At 44.9% G+C, this 20,000-nt stretch overlaps 3 protein-coding genes across 15 annotated transcripts in view; 1 reads left to right on the top strand and 2 right to left on the bottom strand.

Annotated features, from left to right (window-relative positions):
* Positions 1–12,049, bottom strand: part of LOC136429025 (angiogenic factor with G patch and FHA domains 1-like) — a 23,239-nt gene extending 11,190 nt beyond the window's left edge. For 3 of the 6 annotated variants that reach the window (XM_066418917.1, XM_066418912.1, XM_066418914.1), the window contains exon 1: positions 5,190–5,928. In XM_066418917.1, coding sequence (XP_066275014.1) covers positions 5,190–5,924 — 735 coding nt within the window. In that variant the 5' untranslated portion in view covers positions 5,925–5,928. Of the gene's footprint in view, positions 1–5,189; positions 5,929–6,062; positions 6,198–8,116; positions 8,176–8,280; positions 8,420–8,727; positions 9,121–11,722 lie in introns of those variants that run through there. The other 3 variants (XM_066418918.1, XM_066418915.1, XM_066418913.1) reach the window with 2 other exon arrangements.
* A 103-nt stretch (positions 12,050–12,152) lies between these two features.
* On the top strand, positions 12,153–16,937 carry LOC136429033 (zinc finger CCHC domain-containing protein 9-like). Its single transcript, XM_066418949.1, has 5 exons — positions 12,153–12,577; positions 14,049–14,202; positions 14,776–14,874; positions 15,201–15,269; positions 16,113–16,937. Exons 1-5 carry the CDS (start codon positions 12,281–12,283, stop codon positions 16,238–16,240), a joined length of 747 nt encoding a protein of 248 aa, XP_066275046.1. The 5' UTR covers positions 12,153–12,280; the 3' UTR covers positions 16,241–16,937.
* The window catches only part of LOC136429026 (SHC-transforming protein 1-like), a 48,368-nt gene continuing 44,737 nt past the window's right edge, over positions 16,370–20,000 (bottom strand). For all 8 annotated transcript variants that reach the window (XM_066418924.1, XM_066418925.1, XM_066418923.1 and 5 more), the window contains one exon: positions 16,370–20,000. This exon is cut by the window's right edge and continues 389 nt beyond it. The gene's annotated coding sequence lies outside the window, so the exon portion shown is untranslated.

Here is a 20,000-nt window from a genome sequence, read left to right as displayed (position 1 = left end):
AGTACACGCCGGTGTTGGGGTCGTAGTGTAGGTGGTTATTCTGGGGGGAGGGGAACAGTAGTAGTAGTAGACGCCGGTGTTGGGGTCGTAGTGCAGGTGGTTATTCTGGGGGGAGGGGAACAGTAGTAGTAGTACACGCCGGTGTTGGGGTCGTAGTGCAGGTGGTTATTCTGGGGGGAGGGGAACAGTAGTAGTAGTACACGCCGGTGTTGGGGTCGTAGTGCAGATGGTTATTCTGGGGGGAGGGGAACAGTAGTAGTAGTACACGCCGGTGTTGGGGTCGTAGTGCAGGTGGTTATTCTGGGGGGAGGGGAACAGTAGTAGTAGTACACGCCGGTGTTGGGGTCGTAGTGCAGGTGGTTATTCTGGGGGGAGGGGAACAGTAGTAGTAGTAGACGCCGGTGTTGGGGTCGTAGTGTAGGTGGTTATTCTGGGGGGAGGGGAACAGTAGTAGTAGTACACGCCGGTGTTGGGGTCGTAGTGCAGGTGGTTATTCTGGGGGGAGGGGAACAGTAGTAGTAGTACACGCCGGTGTTGGGGTCGTAGTGCAGGTGGTTATTCTGGGGAGAGGGGAACAGTAGTAGTAGTAGTACACGCCGGTGTTGGGGTCGTAGTGCAGGTGGTTATTCTGGGGGGAGGGGAACAGTAGTAGTAGTACACGCCGGTGTTGGGGTCGTAGTGCAGGTGGTTATTCTGGGGGGAGGGGAACAGTACTCTCATCTCCCAAATAAACATACCCCCCGGAATAAACATACCCCCTGGACAAATCTTCAAAATCTAATAAACGTACCCCCCGGAATAAACATACCCCCCGGAAATTGACCAAATTTACAGATAAACTGTGTCCATGCTACTTCTGTCGGAGGGAAAGAAGATGATTAGCAGGTTCTCTTTATTCATTCATTGACTATTTATGCCTGTCTGAGGACCATACCAATTAAGTGTATAACTATTGAACAGAATAACTGTACACATCTTGTTCAAATTATAATATTATTTGCCACTTCAAAAAGATATACTGTAGTAGCAATGTTGAAAAAATTGGGCATAGGTTCCCCGCTATGACCCCTAACCAGGGGCCAACGGTGCTTCAAATTCAACAAGTTAAAATGTACATGATCATTGATACATGCATTTTCTGCTTGGAACTTGAAGCAAGTAAATTGTTGTATATACTGACATATAATCAAAACATGAAAAGTAGTCGCCAAACTTCTCAGTTCACTTGGATGGGCAACACTTTGAAAGTGTACTCTTTTTCTATACAAATGTATCAACATTTAGAAGATGAACAGAAAATTACAATATCCTGAATATATTGTCATCACAGGTATTACTTATATTTTGTAAAAGTCATGATAGAGAAAAGGAAGACTATGACAATCACATCTTTTATTTCACATGTATATGATGTAACTATTTGTCTTTCCCAACTTGCCATTTATCTTCTATGCCTTCCATATAGAAACATAGATTTGTAAACATTACATGCCACAAATCATTGTGTTGTGTCAAGGACATTTAATATCATATAATATCAAGGACAATATTATATAATGTTCTTGGCTTTTGTTGTTGCAATCCAAATAATTTAAAATCTAAAAATACCCTTGTATGTATCATTTTGAGAAACTAAATTGTCAACAAATTTGTGAGAAACCTCCTGAAGGCTTGTTACAATGTTGCCACAAACTACAGGGTTCTCATGTTACATGAAAGGGTGAGCTATAGACAGTGGCGGCGCCACAGACAGAAAGGGGCGGGGCTAACAGAACGTACACTCATGTTCTTAGAAACCTCCGGCATTCTTTCTGTAGGGGGGTGATCTTTTTTCAAGCATTTTTCAGTGATAAAAATGGTGACTAGATTGCAACAATTTTTTTATATAGACCAAGGTATTTAAAGCATTTTTGTAAAACTGCAAAATACATTTCTGACAAAGGCAAAGGAGTTTTATTTGTAGATCTAAAAGACTTGTTTCCCCTTCTTGAAAGTGAGATCTTCCAAAACAAAACATTCCCACGGACTGTCACTGCCGAGTGCGTTACTGTGGCGCTTTTCGAAGGGCAAAATTTTCATGTTTGCGGTAGGATTGAAATGTTTTGATATACTTTCAAAGTAATGATAAAGTTTTTGATGCTAAAACACGTTTTTTTGTGGTGTTATTTTTATATTTTCATTTTGGGAAAGACTGTATCTCACGTGAGTAGAGTAATGTATTACATGCGTAACGTTACTTGAAACACTTTGCGCTGCTGACATATATTGGTTTCTGGTTATTTCTGGTCAGCATGCTTTGGTTTACGATGTTATGAGACTGCTGAAGTTGTTCATATAAAAAGAATTGCATTTCAAAACGTCAGTGTGGTGTCTTATTTTCGCCCAATAACAACGTTGACTTTGAAGCGTTATAGAGACCGACCGATACGTTACGAGTTCCGCCAGGATTTCACAAAGACCGGGTCATAGCGGCAGGGAAATCAATGCCGCTTGGCCGGAAAATAATGAATTATGAGCAAAAATGCCGGGGAAATATTGGCAGGAAAACCCAAACTTTGAATTTTAAGAGGATCCCAGGGAAGCAAAACTCAAATTTTCAAAAAAATAATAAACGTACCGTCCAAAATAAGAACGTACTGGGTGGATTTTGAGGCTGAAAAAAATAAACGTACCGGTACGTTTATTTGGGAGATGAGAGTAGTAGTAGTACATGCCGGTGTTGGGGTCGTAGTGCAGGTGGTTATTCTGGGGAGAGGGGAACAGTAGTAGTAGTAGTACACGCCGGTGTTGGGGTCGTAGTGCAGGTGGTTTATCTGGGGGGAGGGGAACAGTAGTAGTAGTACACGCCGGTGTTGGGGTCGTAGTGCAGGTGGTTATTCTGGGGAGAGGGGAACAGTAGTAGTAGTACACGCCGGTGTTGGGGTCGTAGTGCAGGTGGTTATTCTGGGGGGAGGGGAACAGTAGTAGTAGACGCCGGTGTTGGGGTCGTAGTGCAGGTGGTTATTCTGGGGAGAGGGGAACAGTAGTAGTAGTACACGCCGGTGTTGGGGTCGTAGTGCAGGTGGTTATTCTGGGGAGAGGGGAACAGTAGTAGTAGTACACGCCGGTGTTGGGGTCGTAGTGCAGGTGGTTATTCTGGGGGGAGGGGAACAGTAGTAGTAGTACACGCCGGTGTTGGGGTCGTAGTGCAGGTGGTTATTCTGGGGGGAGGGGAACAGTAGTAGTAGTACACGCCGGTGTTGGGGTCGTAGTGCAGGTGGTTATTCTGGGGAGAGGGGAACAGTAGTAGTAGTAGTACACACCGGTGTTGGGGTCGTAGTGTAGGTGGTTATTCTGGGGGGAGGGGAACAGTAGTAGTAGTACACGCCGGTGTTTGGGTCGTAGTGCAGGTGGTTATTCTGGGGAGAGGGGAACAGTAGTAGTAGTAGTACACGCCGGTGTTGGGGTCGTAGTGCAGGTGGTTATTCTGGGGAGAGGGGAACAGTAGTAGTAGTGCACGCCGGTGTTGGGGTCGTAGTGCAGGTGGTTATTCTGGGGGGAGGGGAACAGTAGTAGTAGTGCACGCCGGTGTTGGGGTCGTAGTGCAGGTGGTTATTCTGGGGGGAGGGGAACAGTAGTAGTAGTACACGCCGGTGTTGGGGTCGTAGTGCAGGTGGTTATTCTGGGGGAAGGGGAACAGTAGTAGTAGTACACGCCGGTGTTGGGGTCGTAGTGCAGGTGGTTATTCTGGGGGAAGGGGAACAGTAGTAGTAGTACACGCCGGTGTTGGGGTCGTAGTGCAGGTGGTTATTCTGGGGGGAGGGGAACAGTAGTAGTAGTACACGCCGGTGTTGGGGTCGTAGTGCAGGTGGTTATTCTGGGGGGAGGGGAACAGTAGTAGTAGTACACGCCGGTGTTGGGGTCGTAGTGCAGGTGGTTATTCTGGGGGGAGGGGAACAGTAGTAGTAGTACACGCCGGTGTTGGGGTCGTAGTGCAGGTGGTTATTCTGGGGGGAGGGGAACAGTAGTAGTAGTACACGCCGGTGTTGGGGTCGTAGTGCAGGTGGTTATTCTGGGGAGAGGGGAACAGTAGTAGTAGTACACGCCGGTGTTGGGGTCGTAGTGCAGGTGGTTATTCTGGGGGGAGGGGAACAGTAGTAGTAGTACACGCCGGTGTTGGGGTCGTAGTGCAGGTGGTTATTCTGGGGGAAGGGGAACAGTAGTAGTAGTACACGCCGGTGTTGGGGTCGTAGTGCAGGTGGTTATTCTGGGGGGAGGGGAACAGTAGTAGTAGTACACCCCGGTGTTGGGGTCGTAGTGCAGGTGGTTATTCTGGGGGGAGGGGAACAGTAGTAGTAGTACACGCCGGTGTTGGGGTCGTAGTGCAGGTGGTTATTCTGGGGAGAGGGGAACAGTAGTAGTAGTACACGCCGGTGTTGGGGTCGTAGTGCAGGTGGTTATTCTGGGGGAGGGGAACAGTAGTAGTAGTACACGCCGGTGTTGGGGTCGTAGTGCAGGTGGTTATTCTGGGGAGAGGGGAACAGTAGTAGTAGTAGACGCCGGTGTTGGGGTCGTAGTGCAGGTGGTTATTCTGGGGAGAGGGGAACAGTAGTAGTAGTACACGCCGGTGTTGGGGTCGTAGTGCAGGTGGTTATTCTGGGGGGAGGGGAACAGTTGCAGACTGACGATACTAAAAAAAGACAGCCGCATCCTTGCTTTCCTCACAAAACATAACCGTTGTTTCTCAGTTATGTATGAGGGCAAAGTGCATATATTGAATTCATTGTGTACATCTCTGTCTAAGCTACCTGCATAGTAAATAACATGAAAATCTGTTGCTCCTTTCTTCAGTTATTCTCCTTTGAAGATTTTAACAAATACGCCATTGCACTTCCAGTGACACATACCAAGGGGCCCAAAATCAACCTTGACCTTTCTCCCCCCAACACCTACCCACATACCAAATATCATTACGATCCATCTACTAGAAGACGTTCTTCAGTTATGCTGACTTTAAGCACCCGGAGACACACACATACACACACGCAAACATACATGCAAACACACTCAAAACAATATCCTCACGAAAAAGTCTTTTTTCATGGAGATAAATATGTAGTACATGTACTTATGGAATCATAGTACATCCCTGTGGTGAAGTCAGTACTTACGGGATCATAGTATATCCCTGTGGTGAAGTCAGTACTTACGGGATCATAGTACATCCCTGTGGTGTAGTCAGTACTCACGGGATCATAGTACATCCCTGTGGTGTCAGTACTTACGGGATCATAGTACATCCCTGTGTTGTAGTCAGTACTTACGGGATCATAGTACATCCCTGTGTTGTAGTCAGTACTTACGGGATCATAGTACATCCCTGTGGTGTTAGTACTTACGGGATCATAGTATATCCCTGTGGTGTAGTCAGTACTTACGGGATCATAGTACATCCCTGTGGTGTTAGTACTTACGGGATCATAGTACATCCCTGTGGTGTAGTCAGTACTTACGGGATCATAGTACATCCCTGTGTTGTAGTCAGTACTTACGGGATCATAGTACATCCCTGTGTTGTAGTCAGTACTTACGGGATCATAGTACATCCCTGTGGTGTTAGTACTTACGGGATCATAGTACATCCCTGTGTTGTAGTCAGTACTTACGGGATCATAGTACATCCCTGTGTTGTAGTCAGTACTTACGGGATCATAGTACATCCCTGTGGTGTTAGTACTTACGGGATCATAGTATATCCCTGTGGTGTAGTCAGTACTTACGGGATCATAGTACATCCCTGTGGTGTTAGTACTTACGGGATCATAGTACATCCCTGTGGTGTAGTCAGTACTTACGGGATCATAGTACATCCCTGTGTTGTTAGTACTTACGGGATCATAGTATATCCCTGTGGTGTAGTCAGTACTTACAGGATCATAGTACATCCCTGTGGTGAAGTCAGTACTTACGGGATCATAGTACATCCCTGTGTTGTTAGTACTTACGGGATCATAGTATATCCCTGTGGTGTAGTCAGTACTTACAGGATCATAGTACATCCCTGTGGTGAAGTCAGTACTTACGGGATCATAGTACATCCCTGTGGTGTAGTCAAAGTACAAGCCTGACGATTCGTCGTAGACGGTGCCGGTTTGCGACAAGGCGGCCTCTGCCGTGGCGCGCAGGCTGTCTGCCAGGGACATGCCGGTCGTGTCAACCTGCCGTCAACAACAGAACATAACTGTTACATCGTGTCAACCTGCCGTCAACAACAGAACTGTTACATCGTGTCAACCTGCAGTCAACAACAGAACATAACTGTTACATCGTGTCAACCTGTCGTCAACAACAGAGCAGAACTGTTACATCGTGTCAACCTGTCGTCAACAACAGAACTTAACTGTTACATCGTGTCAACCTGCCGTCAACAACAGAGCATAACTGTTACATCGTGTCAACCTGTCGTCAACAACAGAACTGTTACATCGTGTCAACCTGCAGTCAACAACAGAACTTAACTGTTACATCGTGTCAACCTGCCGTCAACAACAGAACATAACTGTTACATCGTGTCAACCTGCCGTCAACAACAGAACTGTTACATCGTGTCAACCTGCCGTCAACAACAGAACTTAACTGTTACATCGTGTCAACCTGTCGTCAACAACAGAGCATAACTGTTACATCGTGTCAACCTGCCGTCAACAACAGAACTGTTACATCGTGTCAACCTGTCGTCAACAACAGAGCATAACTGTTACATCGTGTCAACCTGCCGTCAACAACAGAACATAACTGTACATCGTCGACATGCCGGTCGTGTCAACCTGCCGTCAACAACAGAGCATAACTGTTACATCGTGTCAACCTGCCGTCAACAACAGAACAAAACTGTTACATCGTGTCAACCTGTCGTCAACAACAGAACTTAACTGTTACATCGTGTCAACCTGCCGTCAACAACAGAGCATAACTGTTACATCGTGTCAACCTGTCGTCAACAACAGAACATAACTGTACATCGTGTCAACCTGCCGTCAACAACAGAGCATAACTGTTACATCGTGTCAACCTGCCGTCAACAACAGAACAAAACTGTAACATCGTGTCAACCTGCCGTCAACAACAGAACATAACTGTTACATCGTGTCAACCTGTCGTCAACAACAGAACTGTTACATCGCGTCAACCTGCCGTCAACAACAGAACTTAACTGTTACATCGTGTCAACCTGCCGTCAACAACAGAGCATAACTGTTACATCGTGTCAACCTGTCGTCAACAACAGAACATAACTGTACATCGTGTCAACCTGCCGTCAACAACAGAACAAAACTGTAACATCGTGTCAACCTGCCGTCAACAACAGAACAAAACTGTAACATCGTGTCAACCTGCCGTCAACAACAGAACATAACTGTTACATCGTCGTCATGCCGGTCGTGTCAACCTGCCATCAACAACAGAATATAATATAACTGTTACATCATCATCATCATAAATGATACAAGTGTACCAGCTTGAATTTGTACCAAGCGTTAGACTGGGCTGATGCTGTGATAGGATTGATACTCACACCAAACGGACCCCTTCTAGATCTCTTATCAATAAGAGTGGTGGGTTCTTTAGTGTGTTCCATGTACATGTATGGCTCTCCTCAAACACTGATTTAACCTTTGCTTTAAGTTTTATTAGAGACATCTCTCACTGAAGCTAGGTGCTCAGATTTACCAGTGAGTTGAGGTAGGGATTCTGGACCTTTAGCTTCTGTGTCAACAACACTAATAACTAACAATGCTACCTTAGGCCTTTAATTGCCACCACTGACACTAACAATGCTACCTTAGGCCTTTATGCCACCACTGACACTAACAATGCTACCTTAGGCCTTTATGCCACCACTGACACTAACAATGCTATCTTAGGCCTTTATGCAACCAACAACACTAACAATGCTACTAGACCTTAGGCCTTTAATTGCCACCACTGACACTAACAATGCTACCTTAGGCCTTTATGCCACCACTGACACTAACAATGCTATCCTAGGTCTTTATGCAACCAACAACACTAACAATGCTACTAGACCTTAGGCCTTTATGCCACCACACAAATAAGACTGTAAGAACCATCTGACCTCATTGACGGACGCCTCTGTGCCGCCTCCAGAGCTGGGAAGTTGCTGAGAGGCTTCAACTGTTGGGAATGTGGACAGGTATGACAAAAGGATGAATGTTTCTGTTTGACAAAAAACATGATACAAAATCAGAGCAAATCTCTGCAGACTGAAGCATTCCTTACCTGCCCACGGTGCCAGCATGTCCTCTGTCTGACAGGCTCTGTCCTCCACATGTCCCGCCTGTTGTCCCGCCTGTTGTCCCGCCTGTTGGCCCGCCTCGCTCCTCTTGTACCTGTGCAGCTCCTGATTCAGCTTGTCCACCTGAGTGTACAGGTTCAGGTATACAAATGTAGCTATAGGTACAGGTTCAGGGATAAGACAATAAAGAGTGACTTATACATAAGCAGGGCTAGTTTCATCACACCTACATCAGTGCGAGCAACATCCAAATACTATATGTACATGTACATGTACACCACGCTCAGGGTGTCATAAACATATGTTGTTACTTTAACATCAGAGACAATGATGAAGGCCTCTCGGTTCCCTCTGCTCACTACTACATTGTAAGTAGGCTTCTGCTGTAGTAGCGAGTAATTATACATGTGTGAAGGATAAACTATCCTGACCTGCTTTCTAAGATCCTCATTGTAAGCCTCGGCAGTTTCTAGTTGTCTCTGAGACTTGGCCAGCTGTTTCTTAGCTGAAGTCAGTTCATCCTGGGTTGTCCTCAGCTCACCCTGGGTCGTCTCCAGCTCACCCTGGGTCGTCCTCAGCTCACCCTGGGTTGTCCTCAGCTCACCCTGGGTCGTCTCCAGCTCACCCTGGGTCGTCCTCAGCTCACCCTGGGTTGTCCTCAGCTCACCCTGGGTCATCCTCAGCTCACCCTGGGTCGTCTCCAGCTCACCCTGGGTCGTCCTCAGCTCACCCTGGGTCGACCTCAGCTCACCCTGGGTCGTCCTCAGCTCCTCCTGAAGTGCCTTCTCTCTGTCCTCCACAGGCGGAATATCTGAAGCCTCCATCTGCACACATTGGGGCAGGATAATTATATATGTCTATGTTATATAAAATTCCTGTAACTTAAATATATGGATCATTAATGTTTTGAGTTCTTTACATTTGTTTTTATGCATGCATCTATTTGAATGCTGGAAGCTAAACTTTATGTTTGTTTTGACCTAAGAAATGATGATGATTAACTTAAGAGTAAGAACAATATGATGATGATGATGTATTCAACTTCAACTTCAACTTATTGGGCCCCCAGATAACCCCGCAAGGGGCAAGGTAGGGGGGGAGGAGGTCCCGGGCTAAGGCGGGCAGGCCTCCAGCCTGGCGCGGAAAGACTCAACGGTGGGAGCCGTAACAACCGCGCCAGGCAGGGCGTTCCACTCTGGTATGGTGCGAGGGAAAAAAGAATATTTAAATGAGTCTGTTTTAGCGTTGATTGTTTGGAATTTTAGAGTGTGGCTACCCCGGGTGCGCCCCTGAGCTGGTATCAGAAGATTGTCTGTGTTTATATTAATGTAGTTATTGGCTAGTTTATAGAGAAAGGTGAGGCGGGCGTTCCTCCTCCTTTCAGAGAGAAGGGGCCACTGCAGGTCATTGAGCATTTGTGTCACGCTGCTAGTCCGCCGGTGGTCATTCAGAGTCACTCGGGCGGCCCTGCGCTGGACGGCCTCCACCGCCTGTATCCCTTTGGTGGTATACGGGTCCCAGACGATGGCACTATATTCCAAGTGGGGCCGCACCAGCGCTTTGTAACAAGTGGCCTTGACTCTTGATGGACAATGGGTCAAGTTGCGCCGAATGACCCCTAGTACCCTACCGGCTTTGCTAGTGGCGTAGTTGATATGGGTGTCCCACCGCAGATCGTCGGACAGTTGTACTCCAAGAAAGGGGTGGGACTTGACACCGGTGAGGGCTTCTCCACAGAGGGAGTACTGGGTTAGAATGGGGTGCTTTTTACGGGTGATATGGAGGATGTGGCATTTAGAGGGATTGAACGACATAAGCCAACGATTTTGCCAATCTGTTAGTGCATCAAGATCAGACTGTAAACCTTGTGCGTCAGAAGGCGTGCTGATGGTTCGATAAATCAAGCAATCGTCGGCAAATAATCGAACATGTGAATCTAAGGAGCTGGGGAGGTCGTTAATGTATAGTAGAAAGAGCAGAGGGCCTAACACTGTACCCTGCGGAACTCCAGAGGTGACCCTGACAGCTTTAGATGTTCCGCCGTCAAAGACAACCCTCTGGGTTCTCTCCGTTAGGAAGGCCCTAAACCAAGACTGAAGAAGGTCAGAAATGCCGTAGTGCTCGAGCTTGCTCAGCAGCCGCTCGTGGGGCACGGTGTCAAATGCCTTGCTAAAGTCAAGCACCGCGACATCGACCTGTTTGTTATGGTCAAGATTCTTGGCCAAGTCTTGGAGGGTGAGTACCAGCTGGCTCTCACAGGACAGACCCTTCCTGAAACCGTGCTGCGCCGGGGACAGAACGCCATGAGTGTCTAGATGTTTCATCATGTGGCTGTGCACGATGTGTTCGAGCACTTTACCACAGACCGATGTCAGAGACACCGGCCTATAGTTAGCGGGCATTGTTCTGTCACCCTTTTTGAAGATTGGAGCGATGTTAGCTGTTCTCCAATCCTCAGGAACGTCTCCCGTGGATATTGACTGGGAGAATATTGTCTGTAAGATTGGCGCAATTTGTTCGGCAACAGTTTTCAGGAGGCGAGGTGGTATTCCGTCTGGTCCTGTGGCCTTGCTGGGATTAAGACTAGAGAGCTGTTTGGCTACCCCCTCCACTGAGATGTTAAGGGAGGGGATAGTTGGAACTACGGATTCGCCAAGGGTAGGAACGGTAGATTTATCCTCCCTGGTAAACACTGACTCAAACTGGGCTCCCAGTGCATCAGCCTTTTCCTGGGGGTCAGATGTTAGCACCCCCTGGTGTCTTATGGCCGATGCACCAGTAGAGTCCTGTCTGAGAGATTTGACATAGCTCCAAAAGGCCTTGGGATTATCCTCGATGTTGGACTCAAGGTAGTTGGAAACATAATCCCTATGGGCCTTCCTAACTCTCTGCTTAACTCCCTTCCTGCACCTCTTGAACTTTGCCCAGGCATCATTGGAGTTTGACCTCCTAGCCTTGGAAAAGAGTTCAGACCGCTTACGAATGGCTTTGCGAATCTGGGGTGTTATCCAAGGTTTGCTAGATATTCATTACTAGTAGAGTAGAGTAGAGTAGAGTCTTCAGTCAGGTAGGATGCATTACATCCAATTTAGACCGCTGCTATAGTAGGCATTTATGTATATTACCTGTATATACAGTTCCTTTAACCTCTTACCATAACACAAACGACAGAATTTCACAGAAATCTGCATCTAACCATTATGCATTAACTCAAGGAGGTTGATTAACTAGACTGAGCCCTGGGATATCATCTAAATGGTCCATCTAAATTATAATAATAATAATAATATCGGGTGTATTTGCAGCCAGTGCCACAGGCAGGTACCCAATGTGTAGGGTAATGAGGCTGTTTAACGTGTTCGAGGCACCTCCTCGAGCACGGGACCATATATATAACAACAACAACATAAATTAAACCTTAAATACCTTCATTCGCGGTGTATCCCAGCCGAAAAGATGCCCCTTTCATGAGACCTGTAAAGGTAACAGAGCAATTGTCAGCGTTGCGACTCCCCTTTACGCTATCATGCACGGATAAATGTGGAAATTCGCAAATTTGGGCCAAAAGCAGGAGCATTTTGTTTACGTCGTCCACCATGTTGGATTTGGAAAGTCTCGTCCAGATCTCGCGAGAGGACAAAAGACTCATCAGATTTCGGACGGACAAAGCATCTAAAACAGAACAAAACATTAGAATTGATAGCTTAGAAACATTCAGTACATAATGATTACCCACAACACTTAACATTTTGCGTTTATATGCGAAAGTTTTGATGATTAAATGATTTCAATTTCTAGTCACGTGAACAACAACCGAGAGCGGGGAGGATGACGGTATTGCGATGGCGGCCCCCATGGAAATGCTGCGGGTTTTTTAGTCAGATTAAAGTTTTTCCTCAGACTTTCCCCAGCAGCTCTCTGTAAGAAAGTTAACGCTGGTCCCGATTCTAGAGTGGAGTAGAGTAGATCTATTCTGCCCCAGACATGACCCGGTTCGCACGAGGCGGGGCGGGGAACAAGAAGCGGCCGGAAGAGGCGACGCCATGGAACAAGCTGAAGCAGGATCTGCCCGGCAAGCCGTCCGCGAAGAAAAGACTCGGCAAAAGAAGTAACGTTTCTGTTCCTACCACAACAGCACGTGCTGATGGCGACCTCAGGAACAAACAGCGGGAAGATAACGACTCAGAACAGCTGGACAAACAGCTGCAGGAAGTCTTGGTCAGGACGAAAAGGAGCGAAGAAAGGAGGTTAAAGAGAATAAAGAAAAAAACTTCGTCCAAGGTAAATTTACAATATAAGACTCATAAGCTAAGTGAGTAGAGTAGAGTAGAGTTGATGCAAATACGATATCACAAAGTTACTGCAAGGCTCATACAAACATGGCAAAGGTACCATGGTCACAGGTTTCTCACTGGGCGCCGCGTAACAAACACTTGAACAAAGTGGCGTCGTCACAGGACTTCCAGCAAGGAAGAAAATAGAAGGACGGCTTTATTCCTTGGCCAGTAATGAAGCCCCCTCGCTGTTGTAATTCCAGCACTGAATCTTGCCTCGGTGCTCGGTTTCCGGAAATGAACTCACGCTCAGAACCAAGCTAGAACAAGCTGACTGTCATCGCGAGTGATAAGTCCCCCAACAATACATTTTTGTACATTCAATTGGTTATTTCTATTCGTTTCAAGAAGTGTTTCATTGTGATATTAACGTTAGACCAGATTTGAACCTTTTTCCAAAATGAAAATACTATGTTACAGTTCCAAAATAAATGTTTGGTGTTACTTCGTCCTTCCCGCACAGAGAACATCTTGAAGAACTTTTGATATTTCAAATATACAACATTCTGTTTGTGGCAAGAACTCACGTGAGAGTCCCTACTTGCAGGGTCATAATAATGTAATAGGTCCATTGTGATGTCATACCCTGCAGGTACTGTCAACTCTCGGTTTCCAGTGATGATTGGAGATTTCCAGTAACGAAGTCGCCTCATTGCTGGACGACCAGATATGACAAAACTGCGTCACTGGAAGTCTAGCGATGAAGGCACATTCGGTGCTGGACACCGAGTGATTACAAAGGAACCAGTGACCTCGGTACTTTTGCACAAACACGTACATGTAGCTTCACAGAAAGTTGCCAAACAAAAACCTCCTTCCAAAATAATTTCATCAGGTTGGTAGAACATCAGTAGCCGAAGTACATGTAGGTGGCGCTTTTTTTACAAATTAAGCGACTATTGGGACAGTGTTTTCATCGCAAAAGCGCCACCTACTTCGGCTACTTATAGCGGCAAGAAGCAGTACCCCAGTCAGAAGCTCTGAGGAAGGTGTCTGATAGACATCGAAACGTCAACAGGTGAGACTTACTGGTTGAAAAAGAATTTTCCTCAAATATCCAAAAACCTTCTTGTTCTCATAAGGCAAACCAATGCATATGACTGGGAAAACTAAAAAAACTGCGTCACGAAGATAATATACACAATTTGTATTTAGAATTGATGAAGGTTAGACATCCAGGTAATAAGATACGCTGAAAATAGTTACTCAGCGTCCGCTACCTTTCGTCACTGAAACGTCTGTTTCAAAATTTTATCGAGTTGCTAAGTGAGTAACTATTTTGGGTTTATATATTTAACTTGTTTCTATTTTATGTAGAATGTCCTTTAGCTACATGTTACCTTGACCTTGACCCTCAGGTATGTTACCCTGCCCTTGACCTTCAGGTGTGTTACCCTAACCTTGACCTTGTCCCCCAGGTGTGTTACCACTGCCGCCAGCCAGGACATGAGATGTCGGAGTGTCCTCAGATGACCGGGGACGTGGAACAGGGGACCGGGATCTGCTTCAGATGTGGGTCGACGGAGCACAAATCAGCAAAATGTGCCGCCAGAAACATCCCAGAACAAACAGGTACATGTAGGTCCTGAGCACAAGTTAGCGAAATGTGCCGCCAAAACCTTCCTGGAACTGCAAATAAATATCCTTCATAATTAACTCCACATCTGAAATATGTTTCTACATGTCGATGTTGGGCCAAGCACGATTGATGGTTTCTGGTTTTGATCGGTAGGTAGTAAGGTAGGTTTGGAGACTTTCCATTTTCTGTTTGTTTTTTACGATTTTCAGCTTAGTATAATATACTTCTCGATTGTAACTTCTCACGGCAGGGCTCAACAGAACCGAGGTTTGTGAGCCAGTGGTGTGTCGATTGGAGAACTGATGTTGCAATGACAGTCTTCGTAACTGTTCACAAGTTATATGGACTTGGTCTCTCATGAGTGGCTGAGCCAAAGTAAAGATTCAAGGTTTGTGGTGGCAGGTTTTGCTGGGGAGGATTACCTAAGAGGAAACAACAGCAAGTTTGCTCGGCCATCGTCACATTAGAGAAAAGTACTGTAACACTATCATTCCATCCTTGGAAACAAAAATTGGTGTAATCGTACATTAAGCATGACATTTCAATTCCTTGTTTTTTTATCTCAGGAAAAAGAGACCTCCCTTTTGCCAAGTGTTTCATCTGTGGGGAGTCCGGTCACCTGGCGAGGGCATGCCCAGACAACCCGCGCGGCCTGTACCCAAACGGTGAGGCTTTCTGTCATCATCACTAGAAACGGAAGAAACGAACAAACTCATGTTGGATACTAAAACAGGACCCAACTGGCAATATTATTACTGATAGGAAGTGTCTTTTTAGCTCCATCTACTAGTACATTGCTAAGTACAGTTGTGCTGAAATGTAAAAGGCTGATCCGGTAATTACTTTAACCAGGCCTGTAGTTATACAAGTTGTAAGTGCGAAAATGTTCTTCAAGTCATACATTGTTTCGGCCCTACTTCAACACAAGCTTCATGGACCCTTTCTCTTCAGTCTCGTAACTTCTAAACTTGATGTGACCACATTTTAACAGGAGGCTGCTGCAAGCACTGTGGATCTGTGGAGCATCACCAGTGGCAGTGTCCCAACAACACGGCTTTAGGTAACATTTCTGTTCTACTGTCCCACCAGCATGGCTTTAGGTAACATTTCTGTTCTACTGTCCCAACAACACAGCTTTAGGTAACATTTCTGTTCTACTGTCCCAACAACACAGCTTTAGGTAACATTTCTGTTCTACTGTCCCACCAACACAGCATTAGGTAACATTTCTGTTCTACTGTCCCAACAACACAGCTTTAGGTAACATTTCTGTTCTACTGTCCCAACAACACGGCTTTAGGTAACATTTCTGTTCTACTGTCCCAACAACACGGCTTTAGGTAACATTTCTGTTCTACTGTCCCACCAACACGGCTTTAGGTAACATTTCTGTTCTACTGTCCCAACAACACAGCTTTAGGTAACATTTCTGTTCTACTGTCAGCGTACCTCTTGATGTTTAACTGTGCTGTAAATTTATCTAATCTGGCAGCACTTAAATTTCACTGAACTTAAAATTTACATGTCGATTTCTGAGTTTGAGGTTAAAATAGTGCAGTAACACAATGGAAGACAGAGGGAACAATCCCACATGTATGTATGTGTGATAACAATCCCACATGTATGTATGTGTGATAACAATCCCACATGTATGTATGTGTGATAACAATCCCACATGTATGTATGTGTGATAACAATCCCACATGTATGTATGTGTGATAACAATCCCACATGTATGTATGTGTGATGACAATCCCACATGTATGTATGTGTGATAACAATCCCACATGTATGTATGTGTGATAACAATCCCACATGTATGTATGTGTGATAACAATCCCACATGTATGTATGTGTGATGAGTTATTAGTGTGATGATGATGATTCTGTGCTGTGTTCCCAGGCGAGTCAGAGGTCATACAGGTCAGCACCATGGACAACCACACCAGCGCCGACCTCGAGGTCATCCCCAGGGCAAAGGTCAAGGGTCAGCCCCCTGCTAGGAAAGGGCCCAAAATCGTCAAGTTTTAGATTGATGAAAGTTTATCATTGTTAAACCACTGCAGCAGCAGAACCCAGTGGAGAGTGGACATAGCGATGGTTGTATCAACCAACTTGTACCAGACCAAACCGAGGAAAAGAAGAAGGACACAGATGCTGTTCAAGTTAATGTAATATTTTTATTCAAGTTTTGGAAAGTGTCCTCAATTACAAAACAAAAAACATGAATATTTTGTACAACAGGTACATTTACCATTGATATATGCTGCTGATTATGGTAATGGTGGATATTGAGGTACTGGCAAGCTTCTGGCCATGTGACACTACCGGCCTTCAGCTGGGCAAAAACAGGACATACTACTAGTAAATAAATGCTTATCGAAAATTGCACTTCACAATGCGGCCATTTCTGTCTGCATGGAGCCAGCAAAGGCACTGGCACGGGAAGCAGATATTGGGGAAAACTTTACCTTCGGCTCAACCTAAATAAAGGTTACAGCAGTAAAATAGTGTAACTTGTCTGATATATTCACCCCAAATAAAGTTAATTCATTTATAATAAATCTAACTAACGTATACCATGTATGATGAGTTTAACTGTATTGATGTCAAGGATAAGCATTTTCACAGTATATTGGCTGCCAGACATACGAACGGTTGAGTACAGAAGAGAGGAAACATAAGTTTATGATTTCTGTATGAAACATCAGATGATGTACAGATGTAATGTTACGGAGTTTGTCAATCTGTGACAATGTGGCATAAACTATGGAGTTTGTCAATCTGTGACAATGTGGCATAAACTATGGAGATGGTCAATCTGACAATGTGGCATAAACTATGGAGTTTGTCAATATCTGACATAAGCTATGGAGTTTGTCAATCTGTGACAATGTGACATAAACTACGGAGTTTGTCAATCTGTGACAATGTGGCATAAACTATGGAGATGGTCAATCTGACAATGTGGCATAAACTATGGAGTTTGTCAATATCTGACATAAACTATGGAGTTTGTCAATCTGTGACAATGTGACATAAACTATGGAGTTTGTCAATATCTGACATAAACTATGGAGTTTGTCAATTTCTGACCTAAACTATGGAGTTTGTCAGTCTGACAATGTGGCATAAACTATGGGATGGTCACAAAAGACCAACGTTACACTCTATCAACACGCCGGCCAGTTCCTGGAGTAAGTCTTGGGTTCTTGTACACCAATGATATAAATGGTTCTACAATATACTGGTTACTGGTCTTCTGACACAACAGGTATATTTTCTTTGACAAATATGACGGTATATATGAAAACTCACAGTTCATTTAATCACGTGATGAATTTGAATTAAAAGTAACTTTAATTTAATTCCATTTGTAGAAAAGATGTAGCCTCCGACTTTACATGTAGTTTTCATCATCAGCAAGATGATCCCCAGATCTGTTCAGGGAAAGCTTCGCCCAAATCAGCATGTGCATGTAAGGTCAGGTCAGGTCAGAAGGCTGTGTTAGCAGTTTTGGAGATGCACGTTTGAAGACTGGCGACGTATTAAACAAAAATGTGGTAACTGCACTTTTTCCACACCACACTTCACCTGCGGTACATGCATTAAGAGTCACACTGACTGAAGCTAGGCTGGATTCACAGTTCTGACACCACGACACGGACCTGTGTGGTCTTTATACATTGATGTGGAACTTTATTGCAGGAAATTGTGTCATGAAAAACTAAAAAGTGTGTTTACAGACAAATGTGGCATTCAAAAGTTCACACTGGTGAAACATCCTCAGGCTGCAGTACCAACACAAACAGATAGGTGTGCAGTATGCTCACTTTCAAACAATCCATTTTCAAATCAGTTTCAAATGACCAGCATACATTAAGTTATCTGAAAACTGAACAAAGGAACAACTTTTCATGATTTACATGGTTTTATTTATTAAAGCTTTCAATTTTATTTCATTACAATTTATTTATCATCATTTCAAAGTCTAACCTACTCCATTTGAAACAATTTTGGAAGAATCGTTATGAAAGTATAGGAGGAATAATTGATTCAGAAATCAAGGACAAATTGTGTGGAATAGAGTTGGGGAAGCTTTGTTCTCCCTGGAACGGAGGGAAGTTGCACCCTTCCACACACATCCATGTAAGGTGCACACACATCCATGTAAGGTGCACATCCATCCATGTAAGGTGCACACACATCCATGTAAGGTGCACATCCATGTAAGGTGCACATACATGTAAGGTGCACATCCATCCATGTAAGGTGCACATCCATCCATGTAAGGTGCACATCCATCCATGTAAGGTGCACATCCATCCATGTAAGGTGCACATCCATGTAAGGTGCACATCCATGTAAGGTGCACATCCATGTAAGGTGCACATCCATCCATGTAAGGTGCACATCCATGTAAGGTGCACATACATGTAAGGTGCACATCCATGTAAGGTGCACATACATACATGTAAGGTGCACACACATCCATGTAAGGTGCACATACATCCATGTAAGGTGCACATACATACATGTAAGGTGCACATACATCCATGTAAGGTGCACATACATCCATGTAAGGTGCACACACATCCATGTAAGGTGCACATACATCTATGTAAGGTGCACATACATACATGTAAGGTGCACACACATCCATGTTAGGTGCACATACATCCATGTAAGGTGCACGTCCATGTAAGGTGCACATACATACATGTAAGGTGCACATACATACATGTAAGGTGCACATACATCCATGTAAGGTGCACATACATACATGTAAGGTGCACATACATACATGTAAGGTGCACATACATACATGTAAGGTGCACATACATACATGTAAGGTGCACATACATGTAAGGTGCACATACATACATGTAAGGTGCACATACATACATGTAAGGTGCACATACATCCATGTAAGGTGCACATACATGTTAGGTGCACATACATCCATGTAAGGTGCACATACATCCATGTAAGGTGCACATACATACATGTAAGGTGCACATACATACATGTAAGGTGCACATACATACATGTAAGGTGCACATACATACATGTAAGGTGCACATACATACATGTAAGGTGCACATACACACATGTAAGGTGCACATACATGTATGTAAGGTGCACTTAACTAAGGTATCAATGTGATAGCATTCAGTCATTTTGCAAAGGGTTCTCAGAGAAAAGCTGGAGTGGCATCTGCACAGTCATTTTCTTGTCCATAAGTAGTGGTGCTATAATTGGATATGGTAGGCTAAGTGGTACACAGTCAGGCATCATCCCTGCACACAGCCAACCACTCGTCTCCTTCCTCTAATAAAGACAGTTTCTGTGAGCCCAAGACGTGCTCTTACACGGCCAAGACGTGCTCCTACACGGCCAAGACGTGCTCTTACACAGCCAAGACATGCTCTTACACAGCGAAGACGTGCTCTTATACACGCCCAATATGTGCTCTTACACGCCCAAGACGTGCTCTTACACGGCCAAGACGTGCTCTTACACGGCCAAGACATGTTCTTACACAGCGAAGACGTGCTCTTACACGCCCAAGACGTGCTCTTGTGAAACGGCGGAATGCTTCAAAGTGGAGAACATGTTGGTTGGCTGCAGTCAGGGTGGATTTTGGGTCTATATACAGATACAAAACAATTGCTAAAAATAGATATCTTCCCTATGTAGCTGTCTCTTGATTATGTATTCGGCAGGCTCCTGCTGACGTGGTCCACGGCGTAGAGATCGCGTGGGACCAGTTAGGCAGCTCAAACCGACT

This window comes from Branchiostoma lanceolatum, chromosome 2, assembly GCF_035083965.1.
Source record: "Branchiostoma lanceolatum isolate klBraLanc5 chromosome 2, klBraLanc5.hap2, whole genome shotgun sequence".
Taxonomy (NCBI): Eukaryota; Metazoa; Chordata; class Leptocardii; order Amphioxiformes; family Branchiostomatidae; genus Branchiostoma; species Branchiostoma lanceolatum.
Note: the sequence above shows the minus strand (reverse complement) of the source record. Positions and strands in the feature narration are given on the sequence as shown.

What these genes read in the sequence shown, in the direction of transcription:
- LOC136429033 (XM_066418949.1), top strand. Translation starts at nt 12,281, where the DNA reads ATGACCCGGTTCGCACGAGGCGGGGCGGGGAACAAGAAGCGGCCGGAA. An exon ending in AGAAAAAAACTTCGTCCAAG is followed by an intron (nt 12,578 to 14,048) that starts GTAAATTTACAA and finishes CTTGTCCCCCAG; the next exon opens with GTGTGTTACCACTGCCGCCA. An exon ending in GCGCGGCCTGTACCCAAACG is followed by an intron (nt 14,875 to 15,200) that starts GTGAGGCTTTCT and finishes ACATTTTAACAG; the next exon opens with GAGGCTGCTGCAAGCACTGT.